Raw genomic sequence first — 20,750 nt, 5'->3', positions numbered from 1 at the left:
CTTTCTATGTTTGAAAATTTCCCTAAGAAAAAAATTTAAATATACGGCAAATTTCCTGCACCTTTGAAGATTTCATTTTTCCTAGAGATATATGAATGTTAATAATCATGGCCAGGGGCTTCCCTGGTGGCATAGTGGTTGAGAATCTGCCTGCCAATTCAGGGTACACGGGTTCGAGCCCTGGTCTGGGAAGATCCCACGTGCCGCGGAGCAACTGGGCCCGTGAGCCACAACTACTGAGCCTGTGCATCTGGAGCCTGTGCTCCGCAGCAAGAGGGGCTGCGACAGTGAGAGGCCCGCGCACCACGATGAAGAGTGGCCCCCGCTTGCCACAACTAGAGAAAGCCCTCGCACAGAAACGAAGACCCAACACAGCCAAAAATAAATAAATAAACTTATATTTAAAAAATAAATAAATAAATAAATATAAACATGGGCAAAACATTATAAATTCCTTGGTTAGAAAACACCATAACTGTTTCTGGTTCCCCAAGCTCACATTGTTATTTCACATGTCTGTATTTCTGACCACACAATTTACTCACTCTGAGTGATGCCCACACAATTTACTCACCGAGTGATGCCTCTGCCCGCTCATGTATACAATGATAATAATATAATAATATAATATCATAATATAATAATAACTATTATTATTCACTTTTCGAAACCCATCTCAAATGCCATCCCCTTTAGGATGCCTTCCTTATAACGTATAGTTTCTTTTTCATAGCCTACTACTGTAACATATATGATTGATTCTCACTAATTATGAGAGTTATGTTCTATAAAGTTGCCATGAACAAAGAATCAGTGAATACTGACCTATTACTCCTAGGGGAAATACAGGGTTAGGTTCCTATGATCCTCTGGTCACAAGTTTTTTTTTTAAACAAATCAATACATAACCTTATTTTATGTGTTTTTTTGGTTTGTTTGTTTGTTTTGTGGTACGCAGGCCTCTCACGTTGCGGAGCACAGGCTCCGGACGCACAGGCTCAGCAGCCATGGCTCACGGGCCCAGCCGCTCCACGGCATGTGGGATCCTCCCGGGCTGGGGCACGAACCCGTGTCCCCTGCATCGGCAGGCGAACTCTCAACCACTGCACCACCAGGGAAGCCCTCCAAACTATTTTTGCAAAGATTATATTCCTCATTACGTGTCATCATTGAAGTTTCTGCTCTATTATCTAAGCAGCCATCAAGTGACCTCAGAGATTTCCTTAAATGTTGGAAGCAAAAAGAATGAAAGAACAAAACAAAACAGAACCCAGCTCTCCTAGTGTTTGTAGATTGGCTCTGAGCTAGGGCCTTCTTTTGATGTTTAGTTAGATTCTCCTACAACTCCACCTTAACTTTCACCTCCTTCTTGCATGGAGCACAACTATACAAGCCCACTCAAGTCTTTTCCAAGTATGTGTCTGGCCTGAGCATCACTCTGGATTCCCCAGGCAGTAGCCCTTCAAAGCTCTTATTCCCTGAAATGTCTTTATCCTCAGCCTCCTCCTTCAGAGGCTTTTCAGTCTGTCGGCTGCTGGTCCCATCTGCCCTCTCTTGGCCCAATGGCTACAGGTGGTATATGCCTTTAAACTTTTTCAGTAGATGACACCTGGAAAGGTACTTTAGCTTGAGGTGGGTGAAACAAAAGGCAAGCCTTTGTGCTGGTAGCTCAGGAAACTACCAGATGAGTCAAAATGCACAACCACTTTTTTTGGAGAAATAGTCTATATTGCCTCCCAGCGATCTCCCCATCACTAGTAAGCCAAACTAGGAATGGAGGCTGCCATTCTCATGGCTGCTGCTAAGCTGGGAAACAGGGCGTGGTAGGCAGGTAAGCAAAAGGCCACAACACTTTCTTTCCAAAATTTAACAGCTTCTTTCTTCATTAAGCAGTACCCTGGTTGCTATAACTTTTTTATTAGATTCCAGTGATCCAAAAAAAGTTGATTCCATCCATTTTGGGCAGCATAATGATTGCTTCAGTGAAAGAATTGATTCTTGAAGCTCCCTACGCTGTCATTTTTTCCACCATGTCTCCCATATACATTTGTAAGTAATTACCTTTAACTTATAATATTAAGCCCTTTATTTTCTTTCCTCACAACTTGTTCGTTCGGCTATTTCCTCTAAATGAGACATCCTTTCCTCTATTCTTTGTTTGTCTAACTTTTATTCAAACTTAGATGTATTCTCTAGAACCATTCTCTAAACTTCCAGACTGAGTTAAGTGTCCCTTGTTTATACTGCCACAGCACCTGTTCTTTAACAAATCACCACATTCCTGAAATTACCTGTTACTGTCTCTGTCTATCCCACCAAAGAGTAACTTGACAGCAGTCACATCTGTAATCCATTGCCTTCAGGAACAGTCTAATTACAAGCAATGACTCTCAGCCAGAGGTGTATAATCTCCTTAGCGCTTTAGATCATACGCTCCTCTTTTCTACTCCTAAAGCCTAGCATAATGCCTAATATTCAGTAGCTACACAGTGAATATAATTATTACATGGACTTATACAGTTTAGGCAATACATAGAGAAACAAAGAAGCATATCAAGAAATAAATATCACAATCTTCTTTTTCACTTCAGCAACTTACGTTCTGGTTGTTTTTCATTGGGTGTTATGGATCGCACAAAATCTTGTGGTGTCATAAACACTTCAGATTCACCATGCTCACTGATTACTTTCAAGGTGGCAAAATATCGGAAGATTTTGTCTGGTGTGGAATATGCACGAATCCTATTCTCATATTCCATCACCTAAAATTGGAAATTCAGAGAAGGTTACTGTATTAAGCATCTCATTTTCATGTATATTCTCTTATTTGGGGGGCAATTTTATATCATTTTTTTCTCTAACTGGATTTTTATATTAGAAATTACTTGAGTCTCAAAAACTTTGATATACGATTCATACTCCAGTTGAGGCAATGCTTGTATAAGTTTTCTTCAGAATTTTGAATATTTTCTAATTTCTTAAATCATTGAAAGCTAGCAAAATTGAAAAATGTCATAAAAGAATTCAAAAGGTCTCAGTAAAAGAGTATAATACCATATATATGAGAGGCTATCATTTTTTAAATACCTACCAAGTTTTTAAAAAGGGACTGATTTTACAGTTTTTACTTCCATGCAATTTCTTGAATTCAAAAACAAAACAGACGTGGGACTTCACAGGTCTGAATAGCTAACAGTCCTTCAAACAAAAAGTACATTACACAATAGCACAAAAAAATAAAATTACATATCATGGAAACTCAATTATTAAAAGGACTGAAGCAATAAGACTTTTACTTTTGATAAAAAAATTAGACTTCCAGGGACTTCCCTGGTGGCGCAATGGATAAGACTGCGATCCCAATGCAGGGGGCGCAGGTTCGATCCCTGGTCAGGGAACTAGATCCCACACGCATGCCGCAACTAAGAGTTCACGTGCCACAACTAAGGAGTCCGTGTGCCACAATTAAGGAGCGGGCAAGCTGCAACTAAGGAGCCCACCTGCTGCAACTAAGGAGCCCACCTGCTGCAACTAAGGAGCCAGTGAGCTGCAACTAAGGAGGTTGCCTGCCGCAACTAAGATGCAGGGCGACCAAATTAATTAATTAATTAATTTTAAAATGTAGACTTCCAGAGAACATTTAAATATAGCATATTTAGAAAAGAGTAGACTTGGGAAGAACACAAGCAAATATTTGAATAGGAACAAAATTATATATGGCATACATTTAATTAAAAGATTATAATGTTAATATAAAAGCCTGTTTCCTTATCCAGCACCCAAGCCCCCATTCTGTACACAAAACACACAAAATATTGTATCTTCTGCAAAATATTCTTCTACAGCCTACACAGTACTTTGGTGAAAAGATGTCTCTCATACCTGAATTTTATATGTTGAGTTAACCAACATTAAACAGTATCTTAAAAATAACTGGTTAGAAAATGGGTCAAGGCAATACGATCTAAAAATCCAGTGAAAAAATAAAATAAAATAAAATAAAAATCCAGTGAATTCAATGTCTATAAAGCAATTCACTATATTAAAAAAACATTATTAATGTTTTAATTTACCTTATTAATGCAGCTATTAGTGTAACTGTCATTTCTGACTAGATGGTCACTTTGAGGTCATTGATGGCAGCTACTTAAAATGGTCTCAATTCCACTACGAGATATGCTTTCAACCACTAAGAAAGGAATGCTAACTTGTAACTACATGACAGGAACCTTTCTAACGCTAATTTGCATTAAAGTCTGAATACTTATTTCAGAAAATTTTTCAATAGATTTGGCATGTGGCAAACACACTCAACAGTCCCATGGCACAGCAGTCACCAACCTTTTTGGCACTAGGGACCACTTTTGTGGAAGACACAAAAAGCTTGGGGGGGGATGGTTCAGGCGGTAATGAGAGCAATGCCGGGGGGATGGTTCAGGTGGTAATGCAAACAACAAGGAGTGGCAGATGAAGCTTCACTCACTCGCCTGCTGCTCACCTCCTGCTGTGAGGACCAGTTCCTAACAGGCCACGGACTAGTATCAGTCCGTGGCCCTTGGGTTGGGGATCCCTCCCTTAGCAGCCTTTCAACCCATTAGCAGCCTTAAGACTTAGCTATGAGTCTTAAATCAAAGGCATTTTATATTTAACTACAACTATCTGCTGGATCATACCAGCTATAGAACAAAAAATAATCAGTTTACAATATTTAGGGTATGGGCTACAGCTACTGCCAAAGATGGCTTTGTAAACTAAAAAGTCAATCATATATAAGATAAAGATAGAAAAATAACAACTTAAAAGTCAATGATTTACAGACTGAAAATCAGATCCTTGATTGTTACCAAAAATGCTGCTGGGGTTTCCCTGGTGGCACAGTGGTTGAGAATCTGCCTGCTAATGCAGGGGACACGGGTTTGAGCCCTGGTCTGGGAAGATCCCACATGCCGCGGAGCGACTAGGCCCGTGAGCCACAACTACTGAGCCTGCGTGTCTGGAGCTTGTGCTCTGCAACAAGAGAGGCCGCGATAGTGAGAGGCCCACGCACCGCGATGAAGAGTGGCCCCCTCTTGCCACAACTAGAGAAAGCCCTTGCACTGAAACGAAGACCCAACAGAGCAAAAATAAATAAATAAATTACTAAACTCCTAAAAACAAAATATATATATATATGCTGCTGAATATTATTAATTAGTTTTAGTTTGAAATAATAGGTTGAGGAGATAGACCTTCTCCATTCCAGCACTGGTAGAGTTTAGTATAGACATACTGTATAGTATATTTTTGCTTTTTTTCACTTAGCAATGTATCTTAAAGACCATATCACACAATTTGATATGGAGCTGCCTCCTTTTAAGTAGTCATGTTAAAGGAACACTAACAACTATTATATAAAGGGTTTAAAATATAGCATCCAAGATAACAAAGGCTTGGAAGCTAAGATATACAGAAAACTGTTGAAGAATTTTGGAACGTTTAGCCTGGTGAAAAGATTTACTAAGGAAATTATAATAGTTACATTTAATCATCTACTTAAAACATTCTTGAGTTTCATGATGTTAAGACAGCTGTCTTCACTAAAACAGCCAGACTTACTTGTATCAAAATTCAGCATTATATTTCCTATATGAAAGGCACAAAAGTAGCCAAATCGTAGCTGCAACCAACTACTCTGAGAAATGGCAGGGTGGATAGGCCAGGTGGCTGGCACTTCCCAGATCCATGCCTTCAGCCAGCCAGCCAAAACCCCCTCCCCACACCCCCACCCTGTGCCTAGTGACCCTACCCTAATGCCGCGCAACCCAGCTGGGCTCACACTATCTGCCCTGGGCATTTTACTGCATCCAAGACCCTTGCTCCTACCCACAGCTGTAGCTCCAGAGACAAGGGTCCTGATCTACCCCCACTCTGAGGCTGCTTGGATGGAGCCTCTCCCCACCCCCATTTTTCATCAGTTTCCCCTGATGGCTTGGGGGCTCATGTGAAGGGAAGTCAGCACTGAGATGCAGCCTCTGTTTCTGGAGCCTCTTGTAAAGCTCAGAAGATCCTGGAAAGGGCCCAGACCAACTTGGATAAAAGAACCCCCAATCCATCCCCAATATTTGTGCCTGGGAGAAATAGGTCCCTCTCAGCTCTACAGTTCACAGCCCTGACAACTACAACCCCTGGAAAAAAAGTAAAGAACCAACATCAAGATGAAAGCAGCCAACATGTGGCTTCCAAGGTCAATTCTACTCAGGGCCATTCCAGCCTGCAAGAAAGGGAGAAAGGGCATTGAAAAACCTTGTGGGAGATATTGTGTGCAAGGTCTAGAAGTGGCTAACATCACTTCTATTCAGTGGAAAACTAGCAAACTAGTAATATCCATTAAAAAAGGTAAAGTAAAAAGACAGGGCTCAGGATCACCTTTAGAAATCTGAAATGGCATGATGTTAACTGACCTAGGGTACACCATGAGCAAAATTTTGTAACCAAAACATGTTATGTTAGAAGAATGCAATGGAAAGAGCAAGGGTTTTAGAGTTACACAGACTTATATTTGATTCCTTCTATTATAATTAACCAGCTATATGACTTTAGACAAGTTACTCAGTTGCTTCAAGCATTAAGTACATATGTATGTATGCATACATGTATATGCATGTATATACACACATATACGCACAAACATACACACATTTACATGTGTGTATATGTATGTACATATACTATGCCTGGAAGACAGAAAATGCTCAATAAATGTTACTTTCCTTCTGTTTTTCATTTGTTCTGCTATGTGTGTAATAAGTAAACTTACTTGGGTTTTCTAGTCACCTAAGTTCCTAAGGATTTTGTTTGGTATATAGAGCATATTTTTTGTCTTTTATTATTTATGTTCACCTATCAATCAATTTAAAAGTATTTACAATTGTACTGAACCAAATAATTTGGCTTCTTAATATGAAGATACCGTTCCAAATCCAAAATAGCGACATCAGAAGCTCCTGAACTCCCCATCTCCCATAGATGCACCAAATGTACAGCTATACATGGAGTATTTCCCTCTGAAAGTAATCCAGAAACTAGCTGAACAATGCCTATACATTGGGTTAACGAGAAAGTACCGACATCAAAACTGGTAGGAAAGACTGAGACACACTCTTGCCATAAATCCTACCTCTAGCACAGTGCCATACAAATGGGAGAGAACTCTCAACCTCCAGCTTCTCCCTGAGCAGTAAAGGGTTTGGATGCCACATCTAGCACCCCAGCTTGTAAGACTCTCACTTGAAGGATGGGCTGCCAAAACAACTACTATGAAAGCCAATGGGACTTGTAACCATGAGACCCACAAGACTACAGAAAACAAAGAAACAATTTTTAACAGGCTCTGGAGAACTCAGAGTATCTGTTGCCCCAGGGATCAGTGCAGAGGAAGAAGGCAAAAAACACCTACCTCCCAGTCTTCCCTTGAAAAAGGTCTATTTGCATATATTAAAAGCTGCTGCCGGGAGGTCAGGCTTCTAATTTAGCACACATCTAAGGGCTGGCTGACATCCTCCATGGGGACTGGGGAAGAGAGTGGATGCCTCATCCAACTTCTCCATCTAGCCTACTCCAAATTGCTAGGATCTCCCTGGAAGGAGCTTATACACATGTCTGCACCTCAGCATTATTAGCTGTCATCTGAGGTATAAGTCCCTGAATCACCTGGCTCTGCAAGTCAACAGGGCTTGCATTCCTGAGTCCCACAGGACTGTAGCAAAAAAAGAAACAGATTTGTAATGGGTGCAGGAGCACAACCCTATGGCTATACACTTGGGCCAAGCTCAGGGAAAGCAGACAAAAACCCCCATCTCCCAGTTTCTCCCTGGAAGGGGCTTAACTAGTTAGTTTCCTGGATGTTTCCTGAAAAGCCAGCTTCCAATCAACATGCATCTAAGTGCTGACTGTGATCCTTTGCTTTGGGACACTGACAAGTCTTGGCACACTCTCAACTACAGGGAGGCACCAAAAACAACGAAGGCAACTTGGACAATCAAAAAGGTTTTAGAGACAATCAAGAGCTTGGGCCAGGCTGATTGGCAAGGTTCATCTCCTACATGAGACCATTCTGCCAAGACAGGGAGAGATGGCTGTTTCAGCTAAGGACTAGAAACCAACACAGAAAGTCTAGGAAAATAAGGAAACAGACAAATATGTTCCCCAAAAAGAACAAGTTAAAACTCCAGAAACAGACCTTAATGAAACAAAGGTAAGTGATTTCCATGATCTAGAGTTCAAAATAACACTTATAAAAAGATGCTCACCAAGGTCAGAAGAACAATGCATGAACAAAAAAAGAATTAAAACACAGAGATAGGGACTTCCCTGGTGGTGCAGTGGTTAAGAATCTGTCTGCCAATGCAGGGGACACAGGTTCGATCCCTGGTCCATGCAGATCCCACATACCGCGGAGCCACTAAGCCCATGCGCCACAACTACTGAGCCTGCGCTCTAGAGACTGCAAGCCACAACTACTGAGCAGGGGTGCCACAACTATTGAAGCCTGTGCACCTAGAGCCCATGCTCCACAACAAGAGAAGCCCGCGAACCACAACAAAGAGTAGCTCCCGCTCACCGCAACTAGAGAAAGCCCACATGCAGCAACAAAGACCCAATGCAGCCAAAAATAATAAATGAATAAATAAATTTATTAAAAAACAAAAAAACCCCACAGAGATAGAAATGTACCAAACAGAAATCACAGAACTAAAGAATGCAATAATTGAACTGAATAATTCAATAGAAGGGTTCAACAGCAGACTAGATCACACAGAAGAAAGAATAAGTGAATTCAAAGACAAACAGTGGAACTCATACAGAGGAGCCAAAAGAATAGAGAATGAAAGAGAATAAAGATATCTTAAGGGACATATGGAATACCAGCAAGTGAACCAAAATACACATTAAAGGGGTCGTAGAAGTAGAAAGAACAAGAAAAAGGGGGCAGAGTGGGAGAGGGTTAGATTGGGAATTGGAGATTAGCAGATGCAAACTAGTATATATAGAATGGATAAACCACAAGGTCCTACTATATAGCACAGGAAACTATATTCAATATCCTGTGATAAACCATAATGGAAAAGAATTTGAAAAAGAATGTATATATATATATATATGTATAAATGAGTCACTTTGCTATACAGCAGTAATTAACATAACATTGTAATTCAACTATACTTCAATAAAAAAAGAATTAAATATAAAAATTACAAACAAAGAAAAAGGGGGCAGAAAACTTATTCAATGAAATAATGATAAAAACGTCCCTAATCTGGGGAAAGAAACAGACATCCAGATCCAGGAAGCCTATAGAGTTCTAAACAAGATGAACCCAAAAAAACACACACTGTCAAAGTTAAAGGCAAGGAGAGAATCATAAAAGCAAGAGAAAAGCAACTTGTTATATTCAAAGGAACCTCCCATAATACTATCAGCAAATTTTTTCAGCAGAAACTTTGCAGCCAGAAGGGAAGGGGATGATATATTAAAAGTGCTGAAAGAAGAAAACTGACGACCATGAAAACTCTACCTGGCAAAGTTGTGATTCGGCATTGAAAAAGAAATAAAGACTTTTCCAGATAAGCAAAAGCTGAGGGAGCTGCATCAGCACTAGACCAATCTTACAAGAAATGTTAAAGAGCTAATTAATTCCTCAAGCAGAAACAAAAATGTAATAATTATTAACAGGAAAACCTATCAAGATATAAAACTCACTGGTAAAGGTAAATATATTCAGAATGCTCTAATTTTTAATAGTAGTGGGTAAATCACTTCTAACTCTAATATGAAAGGTAAAAGGAAAAGGTATTAAAATAATTACAATAATTTTAAAATGGACATACAGGGGCCTCCCTGGTGGCGCAGATGGTTGAGGGTCCGCCTGCCGATGCAGGGGACACGGGTTCGTGCCCCGGTCTGGGAAGATCCCACATGCCACGGAGCGGCTGGGCCCGTGAGCCATGGCCACTGAGCCTGCGCGTCCGGAGCCTGTGCTCCACAACGGAAGAGGCCACAACAGTGAGAAGCCCGTGTACCACACACACACAAAAAAAATGGACATACAATATAAAAAATATAAATTGTGATACGAAAAACATAAAATATGAGGGGGAGTATATAGAGTTTTTGTATATGTTGGAAGTTATCAGCTTAAAATACACTGTTATAAATATAAGGTGTTTTATGTAAACCCCATGGTACACACAAAGCAAAAGCCTATACTGGAAACACAAAAGACGAAAAGAAATCTAAGCATATCATTGCAAAAAATCATCAAATCACCAAGGAAGAGAATAACAGAGGAATAAAAGGACAGAGGAATTACAAAACACCAAGAAAACAAATAACAAAATAGCAATCATAAGTGCATATTCATCAACAATTACCTTAAATGTAAATGGACTGAACTCTAAAATCAAAGACACAGAGTGGCTAAATGAATAAAAAAAAAAATCCAACTATATGCTGCCTACAAGAGACTCACTTCAGCTTTAAGGACACACCCAGACTGGAGGGAAATAATGGAAAAAGATATTTCATGAAAACACAGCCAACAGAAATCAGGGGTAGCTAAATTTATATCAGGAAAAATAAACTTTAAGGCAAAGACTGTAACAACAGACAAAAAAGAGAATAATATAATTATACAAGATCAATTCATAAGGAGGATAAAACATTTGTAAAAAGTTTTATACCCAACATGAGAGAACCTAAATTTATAAAGCAAATATTAATAGAACTAAAGGGAGAAAAAGACAGCAATATAATAATAGAAGGGAACTTTGATACCCCATTTTGAACAACTGATCATCTGAATAGAAAATAAATGAGGAAACATTGGACTTGAACTACATATTAGACCAGATGAACTTGAAGACATTTACAGAAAATTCCATTCAAAAGCAGCAGAATACACATTATTCTCAAGTGCACATGGGACCCTCTCCAGCAGAGATCACATGTTAGGTCACAAAACAAGGCTTTATAAATTTAAGACTGAAATCATATCAAGTATCTTTTTTGACCATAATGGTATGCAACTAAAGTTCAACTACAAAAAGAAGAAAACTAGAAAATTCAAAAATATGTGCAGATTAAACAACACATTCCTGAAAAACCAATGGGTCGAGGAAGAAATGAAAACAGAAATCAAAAAGTATCTTGAGAGGAATGAAAGTGAAAACACAAAATATCAAAACATGGGATGCAGCAAAAGCAGTTCTAAAAGGAAATTCATAGCAATAAATGCCTACATTAAGAAAGAAGATTCTTGGATTGGAAGAATGAATATTGTCAAAATGCCTATACTACCCAAGGCAATGTACAGATTCAATGCAATCCCTATCAAATTACCAATGGCATTTTTCACAGAACTAGTACAAAAAATTTTTACATTTATATGGAGACACAAAAGACCTGTGTCTGTGTGGAGACACAAAAGACGGAGCTGGAGGAATCAGGCTCCCTGACTTCAGGCTATATTACAAAGCTACAGTACTCAAAACAGTGTGGTACTGGCACAAAAACAGAAATATAGATCAATGGAATAGGACAGAAAACCCAGAAATAAACCCACGCACCTATGGTCAATTAATGCAAAGGAGGCAAGAATATACAATGGAGAAAAAACAGTCTCTTCAATAAGTGGTGCTGGGAAAACTGGACAGCTACATGTAAAAGAATGAAATTAGAACAATTCTCTAACACCATACACAAAAATAAACTTAAAATGGAGTAAAGAGCTAAATGTAACACTGGACACTATAAAACTCTTAGAGGAAAACATAGGCAAAACACTCTTTGACATAAGTTGCAGCAATATCTTTTTTGATCCACCTCCTAGAGTAATAAAAATAAAAACAAAAATAAACAAATGGGACCTAATTAAACTTAGCTTCTGCACAACAAACGAAACCATAAACAAAACAAAAAGAAAACCCACAGAATGGAAGAAAATATTTGCAAACAAAGTGACCAATCGGAGATTAATCTCCAAAATATACAAAGAGTTCATTCAGCTCTGTCAAGAAAACAAACAGGGAATTCCCGGTGGTCCAGTGGTCAGGACTCCACATTTTCACTGCCAAGGGCACAGGTTCAATACCTGATCGGGGAAGTAAGATCCCGCAAGCCGCATGGCACGGGGAAAAAAAAATCGAAAAATGGGTGGAAGATCTAAATAGACATTTCTCCAAAGAAGACATACAGATGGCCAAAAAGCACATGAAAAGATGCTCAACATCACTAATTTTCAGAGAACCACAAATCAAAACTCCAATGAGGACCTCATACCAGTCAGAATGGCCATAATCAAAAAGTCCACAAACAATAAATGCTGGAGAGGGTGTGGAGAAAAGGGAACCCTACTATGCTGTTGGTGGGAATATAAATTAGTACAGCCACTATGGAGAACAGTATGGAAGTTCCTTAAAAAACTAAAAATAGAGCTACCATATGATCCAGTAATCCCACTCCTGGACATATATCTGGAGAAAACCATGGTTTGAAAGAATACATGCACCCTAATGTTCAGGGCAGCACTGTTTACAATAGCCAAGACATGAAAGCAACCTAAATGTCTGTCGACAGATGAATGGATAAAGAAGATGCGGCACATATACACAAGGGAATATTACTCAGCCACGAAAAAGAATGAAATAATGCCACTCACTGGCAGCAACATGGATGGACATGGAGATTATCATACTAAGTGAAGTAAGTCAGACAGAGAAAGACAAATATCATTGATATCGCTTATATGTGGAATCTAAAAAAAAAATGACACAAATGAACTTATTTACAAAACAGATTCATAGACTTAGAGAACAAACTTACAGTTACCAGCAGGGAAGGGTTGGGGGGAGGGCTACACTGGGAGTTTGGAACTGACATGTACACACTGCTATATTTAAAATAGATAACCAACAGGGACCTACTGTATAGTACAGGGAACTCTTTTCAATATTGTATACTAACCTAAATGGGAAAAGAATTTGAAAAACAGTAGATACTTGTATATGTATAACTGAATCACTTTGCTGTACACCTGAAAGTAACACAACATTGTTAATCAACTATACTCCAATATAAAATAAAATTTTTTTAAAAAAGATAAAAGATAACAAGTGTTGGTGAGGGTATGGAGAAAAGGGAACACTTTTGCACTGTTGGTGGGAACATAAATTGATTCAGTCACTATGGAAAACAGTATGGAGGTTCCTCAAGAAATTAAAAATAGAACTACCAGGCTTCCCTGGTGGCGCAGTGGTTGAGAATCCGCCTGCCAATGCGGAGACATGGGTTTGAGCCCTGGTCCAAGAAGATTCCACATTCTGCGGAGCAACTAAGCCCGTGTGCCACAACTACTGAGCCTGTGCTCTAGAGCCCGTGCTCTAGAGCCCGCGAGCCACAAATACTGAAGCTTGCACGCCTAGAGCCCGTGCTCTGCAACAAGAGAAGCCACCACAATGAGAAGCCCACGCACTGCAATGAAGACCCAACACAGCCCAAAATAAATAAAATAAATAAATTTATAAATTAAAAAAAATAGAACCATATGACCCAATAATCCAGCTTCTGGGTATATATCCAAAGGAAATGAAATCAGCATCTCAAAGAGATATCTGTACTCCATGTTCACTGCAGCACTGTTCACAATTGCCAAGGTACGGTAACAACTTATGTGTCCATCATGCAATCTCAAGGGACTCCAAAGACCCAAAATAATTTTGAAAAAGAAGAACAAAGTTGGAGGACTCCAACTTCCTGATTTCAAAACTTATTACAGTCATAAGAAGAATGTGGTATTGGCACAAAGACAATCATATAGAGCAGACAAATAGAAAAGAAAGCCCAGAAATAAACCCTCAGACACATCAAATGATTTTGACAAGGGTGCCACAACCGTTCAATGGAGAAAGGACAGCCTTTTCAACAAATGATACTGGGAAAATTGGATATCCACATGCCAAAAAATGAAGTTGGGAGCTTCCCTAGTAGTCCAGTGGTTAAGACTCAGCGCTTCCAGTGCAGGCGCATGGGTTCAATCCCTGGTCAGGGAAATTCTGCGTGCCACAAGGTGCGGCAAAAAAAAAATTTCTTTTCTTAATTAAACAAAATTCTTAAAAACGGGATATGGCTTCCCTGGTGGTGCAGTGGTTAACAATCTGCCTGCCAATGCAGGGGACATAGGTTCGAGCCCTGGTCCGCTAAGATCCCACATACCGTGGAGCAACTAAGCCCATGTGCCACAACCCGTGAGCCTGTGCTCTAGAGCCTGCAAGCCACGACTACTCAGCCCACGTGCCACGACTACTGAAGCCTGCACACCTAGAGCCCATGCTCCGCAACAAGAGAAGCCACCCCAGTGAGAAGCCCGCGCACCGCAACGAAGAGTAGCCCCCACTTGCCACAACTAGAGAAAGCCTGCGCACTGCAATGAAGACCCAATGCAGCCAAAAATAAATAAATAAAAAACGGGATAGAAAAAGAGTATGTTTTTAAATAGGTTCTTGGGGAGACAAAATGACACATGGAATGGTTACCCATTCACTGAGAATTTAGTGAAAGAAATAAGAACTATTTCAGATATAGATTAGAAAGGTTTTATAACTACTAATTAAGTAAATTACACTGATAGCTTTCATTTTTTCTGTGAAGCATTAGATATAGTCATCTGCTAAGCAGAAAGCGGGAGCAGAAAATGGAAGATTCAAAAATAAACATTTACTTGGGTCATTTTTGCCCAACACTGTAAAATGTAAATTTTGACTATAAGTGAAGCTCATTGCGCAAGATAAATTGGAACTTTCCTCAAATTCACTCAGGGCAAAAGATGAAATAAATGTACCATTTTGGAAAAAATGGCATGATAGATAATTAACTTGTGATACGTAACTTGTTCAAATTCAGTTTAATCAGAAGTAGATTTGGGAAATGAGAAGACATATTTAATAGCTTCATCCAAATAAACAGAAGATCCAAATTTCTCTTGCTTGCAATTATACGCCCCCCACAACACACACAAAGTAACTCAAATTATCTTGTTGCATTGATTAGCTATATTTTAGCAAGTAAGGGTAACTCCCTGAATCTCAATGTTAACATGCAAAATGTCTAAGAAAGTCAACCTTTTGACTTTTCATCACTGGTCTGCTGAATTCAAACGCCCAATATCACAGGCATTATTACAGAGGAGCTAAACTTTTCTCAGGTAAAACTGTATAACAGCATATTGTGTTAAAGATATAAAATGCTGGAATTATGTTGAGTTTATGCTGTCCTCAAAATTAGTTATTTTTTGGAAATATTTGTATATTTCCAAAGAGATTTTATTCTGCCTTTACAATTTGGCATCATGACAAATCAGTATATCACAGACTCAACTTCACATATATGAAAACATTCAGAACCAGAAAGATCTAAAAAGCAATAATCACCTTAGGTGGTTGAATTGAAAGAACAAAGAAAATACATGTTAATCCTGATTACCAATTCTAGGTCCTTTTCACTATCCCAATTAACTTCACATTCAAAGTGTACATTTGCCTTAGAACATGATGGAAAATAGCAAAGAGGTGCATAACTTCAAAGTGAATATAAACCATCTGAAATATATGATAAAAGACTCAACAGCATTATTCTAAAATAGAATTAACTATAGTTCTAATAATTTATAAGACTGTGTTCCATACTTTTCTGTCTCTGAATCCAGAACGTTTCTTCTTTTTCTCTTCTGGATAAGGCTCAAGACAAATACCTGAAGCCTTTTTTTCGTGGTTACAATCTTCCCCTTCATCTTTACTCTTCCCTTTAGCACCAAGTTCACTCTTTAGGTTGTTTACAGATGGTGGAGATTGTGCAAGGGCCCTGGATATTAAAAAAAAAAAAATCTATCAATCAAGAAGGTCCATCATATTAAACAAATAAATATTTTCAGATAAAGCTAGGCAGGAACAACAGCAATGAAATTTGTGAAAAGTTCGACATGAAAACGTTCCTCAAAAAATTAAAAATAGAACTAACATATGATCCAGCAATCCCACTTCTGGTTATATATCCAAAAGAATTGAAAGCAGGGTCATTCAGAGATTTTTGCACACTCATCTTAATAGCAGCATTATTCACAATAGCTAAAATGTGGAAGCAACCCAAATGTATATTGATAGATAAATGGAATATGGTATATCTGTATAACAGAATAATATTCAGCCTTAAATATAAAGGATATGACACCAAAAGCACAGGCAACAAATCAAAAACAGGCAGGATTACATGACACTAAAAACCTTCAGCAGAGCAATAATCAACAAAATGAAAAGACCATCTACACAATGGAAGAAAATATTTGCAAACCATATATTTAATAAAGGGTTAATATTTTAAATGTATAAAAGGAACTCTTACTACACAATAGCAACAAAATAAATAACCTGATTAAAGGTGCTCAACATCAATAATCATCAGGGAAATGCAAATCAAAACCACCACGAGATATCACCTCACACCTGGTAGGATGGCTTTGCTCAAAAACAAACAAACAAACAAATAACAAAATAAAACCCCAAAAGATAACAAGTGTAGGCAAGCATGTGGAGAAAAGGGATGCCTGGTACACTGTAGGTGGGAAAGTAAATTGATACAGCCACTATGGAAAACAGTATGGAGGATACTCAAAAAACTAGCAATAGAATATGTTAGTTTTCTAACTAGAATATGATTAAGCGATCCCACTTCTGGTTACACATCACAAGGAACTGAAATCAGGATCTCAAAGAGATATATACACTCTCATGTTCAGTGCAGTATTATTCACAGTAGCCAAGATATGGGAGAAACCTAAATTTCTATCAATCAACACAGAATTTGCAAACGAAGCGACTGACATGGGATTAATCTCCAAAACATACAAACAGCTCATGCAGCTCACTATCAAAAAAACAAACAACCCAGGACTTCCTGGAGGTCCAGTGGTTAAGACTCTGTGCTTCCATCACAGGGGGCAGGCACGAGTTAGATCCCTGGTCAGGGAACTGAGATCCCACATGCCACGTGGTGGGGAGAAAAAAAAAAAAAAGTATCTCTTTAAGAAAAAAACAAATAGCTCAAGCAAAAAATGGGCAGAAGATCTAAAGAGACACTTCTCCAAAGAAAACATCCAGATGGGCAACAGGCACATGAAAAGATGTTCAACATCACTAATTATTAGAGAAATGCACATCAAAACTACAATGAGGTATCACCTCACACCAGTCAGGATGGCCATCATCAAAAAACCTACAAACAATAAATACTGGAGAAGGTGTGGAGGAAAGGGAACCCTCCTACACTATTGGTGGGAATGTAAATTGGTACAGTCACTATGGAGAACAGTATGGAGATTCCTTAAAAAATTAAAAATAGAGCTACCACATGATCCAGCAATCCCACTCCTGGGCATATATCTGGAGAAAACCGTAATTCGAAAGGATACATGCACCCCAATGTTCACTGCAGCACTGTTTACAATAGCCAAGACATGGAAGCAACCTAAATGCCCATCGACAGAGGAATGGATAAAGAAGATGTGGTACATATATACAATGTAATACTACTCAGCCATGAAAAAGAATGAAATAATGCCATTTGCAGCAAAAAGGATGGACCTATAGATTGTCATACTGAGTGAAGTAAGTCAGACAGAGAAAGACAAATATCATATGATATCGCTTATATGTGGAATCTAAAAAAAAGGGTACAAATGAACCTATTTACAAAACAGAAATTTAGTCACAGATGTAGAAAACAAACTTATGGTTACCAAGGGGGAAAGTGGGGAAAGGCATAAATTGGGAGACTGGGACTGACATATACACACTACTACATATAAAATAGATAAATAATAAGAACCTACTGTATAAAACTGAAGTATAGTTGATGTACAGTAAGTTACAGGTATACAATACAGTGATTCACAATTTTTAAAGATTATACTGCAGGATGGTGAACTTTATATTATACATATTTTTTACCACAACAACAACAAAAAATTCACTGAAAGAAGAAATGTGAGACCAAAAGAATCACAAACAGGTATTTAGATAAAAACTTGCACTTGAAAGAAAATTCTACATGAAGACAAATCATCTGATGGGCTTCCCATGTTCATTCTATTATGAACAGCAAGAAAAAAACTGAATGTTCAGTAAAGGCTCCTTGGGCTTACTAGAGATTGAAACTGATAATCTATTCTATAAAGATTTTCCCTACTTACTCAGCAAAGGTAATGACTCTATTCCTTCAAACTCCTACACTATTTAGTGACTGAACCTTAACATGTAATTTAGGCTGGTTTTACAAGACCTTCACTGGGCTTACCACCCTCTGGTTTAGTGAAAAGGACTAAAGGCATTACTAAGACTCTATTGGCAAAATTTGTAGAGGCCCTCCAAATACCTTGGCCAAAGCATTGTCACTGGTCCTTCTAAATCTCAGATCCACCCCTTTTGGAACTCATAAACTCTCACCCTTTGAAACAGTCATAGGATGCCCAATGCACTTGTCTCCTGCTTCTTCTGACCCACAACTGATAAAAGAAGAGATACTCCAATATCCCAAAGACCTAATTGCTTCTATTAAAAATAATCATGCTTTGGTAAAGCAATCTTTTCACAGTGCACTGTTTGGAGATGAAGACCTTAAGCATCACAGCTTGCACCTGGAGATTCTGTCTATTGGAAAAGACACCTCCAGAAGAAGTCTCTTCAAGCTTGCTGGAGAGGCCTCTATCGGGTACTGCTAACCAACCTTTGTGCTGCCAAACTCCAAGGAAGAGACTATTAGATTCACGTCAGACACCTAAAGAAAGCGCCAAACCCTGACTGGACCTACACATCATCTGGTGACCTGAAACCAAAGATTTCCTGAAATTGAAGGAGACAACTTCTGATGAGACAGCCATCCCAAGATATCTGAACAAGCCCTGTTGGAAATGTGTTGCTGAAACCTTTAATGATGACAATGTTTCAGATGATTTCCAATGTCTATGATCTTGGTAACAGTGAACTTCAGATAAAACGTGCATGAGCGTTCTCCCTCTTACACCTCCTTGTTACTCAAATGTGACCTCAACAGTTTTCCAATCTACGCACTTCCTCTCCAACATGAGACATTAGACCCAGGAAAGCTCCTCCCTGGCACTGAAATATGAAAACTCACTGGCAGTAGAAAACCTGATTTTTGATCAGCAATGCTTTCAAAGAAAGGTCTTGGTCAAAAGGGGGAAATGTAAAAAATTAATAAACAGAAGCCTCAATTACAGTCAGGGGGAGCTCTCACACTCTGTGATGATAGCAGAGCCCAACAGGAAGAAGAAAGACACCTCTTCTTTCCTGACAAGGACTCAGCCAATAAAAAGCCATGGACTCTTTGCTTATTATACCCCTCCCAACTTCTTTTTCACCCTATAAAAGACAGGCAGACCTTGAAGCAGAATATTTCCTATTTGTTGCTTTGACATGATAGCCTAATTCCCTGAAACATCTTATTTCATAGACAAATATTATCAATGCCAAATGATTTAGCAAAGAAATTTCGATACAAAGTCAAGCCAGAAATCAATCCCTTTTAGATAACAGAGACAACTGGAAGAATAAAAGTACATGCAGGAACAGGATGCTCGGATAACACTCACCTCTTCCACAAGAGACCCGTACTTGCAGTTACTGCAGATGCTCCAAGAAAAGCCACCATCATCAGCCGTCGCCTGATCTGGGTGGGCTGTGATGCTCCATGGTACCATCGAGAGCCCACTGCCAGCTCTGCCAATGCAGAAAGAGAGTTAAGACGAAACATCCTGTGGACAAAAAGTAGAAATGTTATTCCTAGCTGGTGGCAGTGACAGTGATGATGATGATAATAACAGTATTAACATCACCAACAAATACTAAGTACTTAATGGCAGACAGTATTCTAAACACTTGGCAATACTATGTATTATCCCATTTAATCCTCAGAACAATCTGATGAGAAAAGTACTACTACTTATAAACCTTACATATCAGTCAAGGTACAATTAGAAGAAACCACATGGTAATTTGAACAGGGAAAATTTAATATAAAGCATTATTAATAACAACAGGCAATTAAGTACTAAGGGGTAAAGAGACATTAGATACAGGGAGCAGTCACTACTTAAAGGGCTGTTGCAGAGCAACAAAAAAGGAATAAATCTGTAAACGGGCCATGCCCAACTGGGTTGAGATCCGGAAACTCTGGTGAGGACGCAGCCATGGATGTCAGATAAATTTACTAAAGTGCTACACCAAAAGAACTCACTGTAAAGCCATCTACAGGTGACTGAAGGAGAAACAGACATTTCTTCTTGATTACATGACTTTTCGTAGTGGCAGTTCATTCAAATCACACAAAGTATCCATACTTCTCCCCTTTGATTTTCTCAAAGCATAGTTTATTTCTTCCTGATTTAAATTATCTTGCACTTTGTATGTATATTCACATATTCACATATTTGTTCATACATAACTTTGTTCATACATAACTTTGCCTCCCCCCAACTCCCAACATACACAATTGGTTCTGAGCTTCCTTTAAGGTCAAAATTATTCTGTGAAAACACACAGTCTAACACAGACCCTGTTACATTACAGCTGCTTAAAATATTTAACTATTTTACTTTAACATGAAAAATGTCAAGTTGCAAATTATACACGTACTGGCTCTGAACATTT

General features: G+C 38.7%; 1 protein-coding gene across 2 annotated transcripts in view; it reads right to left on the bottom strand.

Annotated features, from left to right (window-relative positions):
- MICU1 (mitochondrial calcium uptake 1) overlaps window positions 1-20,750 on the bottom strand; it is a 219,321-nt gene that overhangs the window by 163,722 nt on the left and 34,849 nt on the right. Inside the window, exons 2-4 of one of the 2 annotated variants that reach the window (XM_007454676.1) lie at window positions 19,694-19,855; window positions 15,717-15,891; window positions 2,600-2,762 (exon numbers count right to left, since the gene is read on the bottom strand). In XM_007454676.1, coding sequence (XP_007454738.1) covers window positions 2,600-2,762; window positions 15,717-15,891; window positions 19,694-19,854 — 499 coding nt within the window. In that variant the 5' untranslated portion in view covers window position 19,855. Of the gene's footprint in view, window positions 1-2,599; window positions 2,763-15,716; window positions 15,892-19,693; window positions 19,860-20,750 lie in introns of those variants that run through there. The other variant, XM_007454675.1, reaches the window with a different exon arrangement.

The sequence above is a fragment of the Lipotes vexillifer genome, unplaced genomic scaffold, assembly GCF_000442215.2.
Source record: "Lipotes vexillifer unplaced genomic scaffold, Lipotes_vexillifer_v1.1 scaffold205, whole genome shotgun sequence".
Classification (NCBI taxonomy): domain Eukaryota; kingdom Metazoa; phylum Chordata; class Mammalia; order Artiodactyla; family Lipotidae; genus Lipotes; species Lipotes vexillifer.
The sequence above is the reverse complement of the archived record's forward strand: the minus strand, read 5'-3'. Positions and strand labels throughout refer to the sequence as shown.